This window comes from Mus pahari, chromosome 5, assembly GCF_900095145.1.
Source record: "Mus pahari chromosome 5, PAHARI_EIJ_v1.1, whole genome shotgun sequence".
Classification (NCBI taxonomy): Eukaryota; Metazoa; Chordata; class Mammalia; order Rodentia; family Muridae; genus Mus; species Mus pahari.
Genome location: NC_034594.1, coordinates 145,181,303 through 145,183,859, shown reverse-complemented (window position 1 = coordinate 145,183,859; position 2,557 = coordinate 145,181,303). Strand labels below are relative to the sequence as shown.

At 44.3% G+C, this 2,557-nt stretch overlaps 1 protein-coding gene across 1 annotated transcript in view; it reads left to right on the top strand.

Annotated features, from left to right (window-relative positions):
* LOC110322059 (Fc receptor-like protein 6) overlaps positions 1-2,557 on the top strand; it is a 5,211-nt gene that overhangs the window by 611 nt on the left and 2,043 nt on the right. Inside the window, exon 2 of the mRNA XM_021198591.1 lies at positions 2,342-2,422. Within this exon, the coding sequence (XP_021054250.1) occupies positions 2,342-2,422 (81 nt within the window). The remainder of the gene's footprint in view (positions 1-2,341; positions 2,423-2,557) is intronic.

The window sequence follows — 2,557 nt, the reverse complement described above, 5'->3', positions numbered from 1 at the left end:
AACTGGCACAGAGGGGAAGAACTTCTATCTCCTTTGCAAAGGTTCTTAGCAATGCAGGCCCTCAGTTAATCAGAAATAAACTAGAGAGACAGGCTCTGAGGTCCCATTGTGTCTCATAGTCACTGTTACCTAACGAAATCATCTTTGAGACTATCCCAGGGAAAGGCATTTCCTGGAAGCATCAGAGATAAGAGCAGAGACAGGGGTGTGAGGGCCACTCATTGTGTTCAGCAGCAATGAGACTTGGGCAACTTCATACTCATGAAGCCTTAGGATTCTCTGAGTACCATATACTGATGGCCAGAGTTCTCCCTTGGTCAAAAGCCCTGCACACTGGCTATCCAAAGCCTTTCTCAAGCTCAACTCCCCTCTTCTGCCTGTGTTGTCTCTCTGAAAGGGATATGATGGACTGCTGTCACACTGGTCCTTGGGGCTGGTTTGAAGTCAGTAATCCAGGTCTCCCTCCCTGCCATTTCATCAGCAACATTGGACATTCATGCTGTGAGTGTTCCAGAGTGAAAGATTACAGAGCAGAGAGTCTCTGATCCCATAAAAACAGCTCAGGCTCACCTAGGTCAAGTGGGTTATAACTTGTAGATATTATTTCCATTGGCAGTTTTCTTAGTTACTTGACCTTTGGGTGGGGCTTGGTGAAGAAAGAAAGAATTCTTATTTTTCAATGAACTATTTGCTTGTTTGTTTGTTTATTTATTTATTTATTTATTGCTTGTTTGGTTTATTTCATGGAACAGACAAGCAAGATTATGCCAAACTGTGACCTCTTCCTACACAGAGCTTGAGAAAATTAAACAGAATAGCTTAAGACTGTTGAGGAAGCAGCTGCTCAGCTTTGGATTCTTCTCTCTTCTATATCACAGTGCCACTCTGTACTCCAGGGATGGCCACCTTGGCAAGTGACTGACACTGAGGCTACTGCAGGGGCAAGGTGACCTGGACTGAATGTGCTTCAGTAGAAGGTTCTCACGGTAGTGAGGTGGAGTTCTATGACCTTGTGGAAGGCACAGATGTTGGGACTTGTCTTGAGATCAAATCCAAAACACCTCAGTTTTAAACCCAGAATCTTTAGATAGCAAACTGCAAAGCTAGGGAGAGGGAGCCAGTGACCAGCTTTGTGGTATTCAGTATAGTGGAGAACTAGACACAAATGGTCATCCTTGATGCCTACAGACCCCAGAAAAACAGCTTAAGGCACAAATTCCAGGGGTGGGCATGTGCTAACAGTTGCAGTAACACTCATATCTGCTATTTCCTCTCAGATGTGGACAAAGAGAAAAAGAAGAGCAGAATGAAACTAACAAATGCCTGCTCTGTAGCATGTTTTTCTCATCTACCCAGTAGAACTTTCTAGAGTAGGGTATTTTTAACCCTATTTTTAAAAAAAAAAAAAAAAAAAAAAGGAGCAGCAAGGCTCTCATGAACCTTCCTGAAGAAATCCAAGTAACGAGAACAAACCAGTAATGATAACACCTGTCCATCAGAGATTGAGTCCCATGCTTTCTCCATTTCCCTCCTCAGCAGACAAACATGGAAATAGTGTATATGGTGTGGTCAAGAAAATAGCCAACAATTAGTACTTATCAGTTATCAGGTATCTAGAAGACTAGAGGTCTGCATGTCAAGCATGACGGGATCTGGTTCCACATTAAATGGGGAAAGTTTGAGGGATAGTCCTTAGCTGACTTCAAACCAGACCCAAGGACCAGTGAGATGGCCAAGCTCACCACACTCCCTACAGAGAGACAANGTAGCAATAATGTGTTGGCAACTCAACAAAAACGACAAATTCAAATTATATTTGAGGGAGCAGATTTGTCATCTTAGCATCTGGGAACCAGGACCAGGAGCTTTTCCATGACACAGAGGNCAGCCTAGGCTATAAGAGGAGTTCAAGGACAGCTTGGGCTACAGAGAAAGACCTTGTCTTACAAATGAATTGGANTACAGTGAATCGTCTGAAGAGTACAATTACTAGGCCTGCAGAGTACTGTTCCTCTGGAAAGTAACAGTAATACCACAGGATTCTATGGACATGAGAATTCTTCTGATCAGGGTCCTAGGAGAGGCCTGCCTGGAAAGACAAAATTTGACCAGAGAGAGGGTAGAGGATTATGGGGAAGGGGTCCACTATAAAAGTATGCTAGTTAATGGGTTGGGGGGATAATTGAGGGGCTTAGTGATGGTGGTTGCTATTGAGGTGGTCGGTAATAGGTGGATGAGTGGCCTGGATACTGGGTGGTTGGTAGCTCAAAATGAAGTGAATACCAGGTGTTCATGTGAAAGNTTTTCTGCTACTTAATTTTTTCACTGTGATCTCTTGCAGCTTCCATGGCTGAAGCTCAAGGTGAGTCACCAGTTGCAGGGGTCTGGTGGGACAGCANGGTNCTNCTCATGAAACCTGGAGGTCAGTGGCTCTCTGGGCAGGACCTCTCTCTCAGGAGTCTCCAGGTGATTGTGGGGTAATTNACTGGGCCCTGAGATTTCCACAATAATGTCCAACATGCAAAGGTCCTGAGTTTAATTCCCAGCAACCATAGGG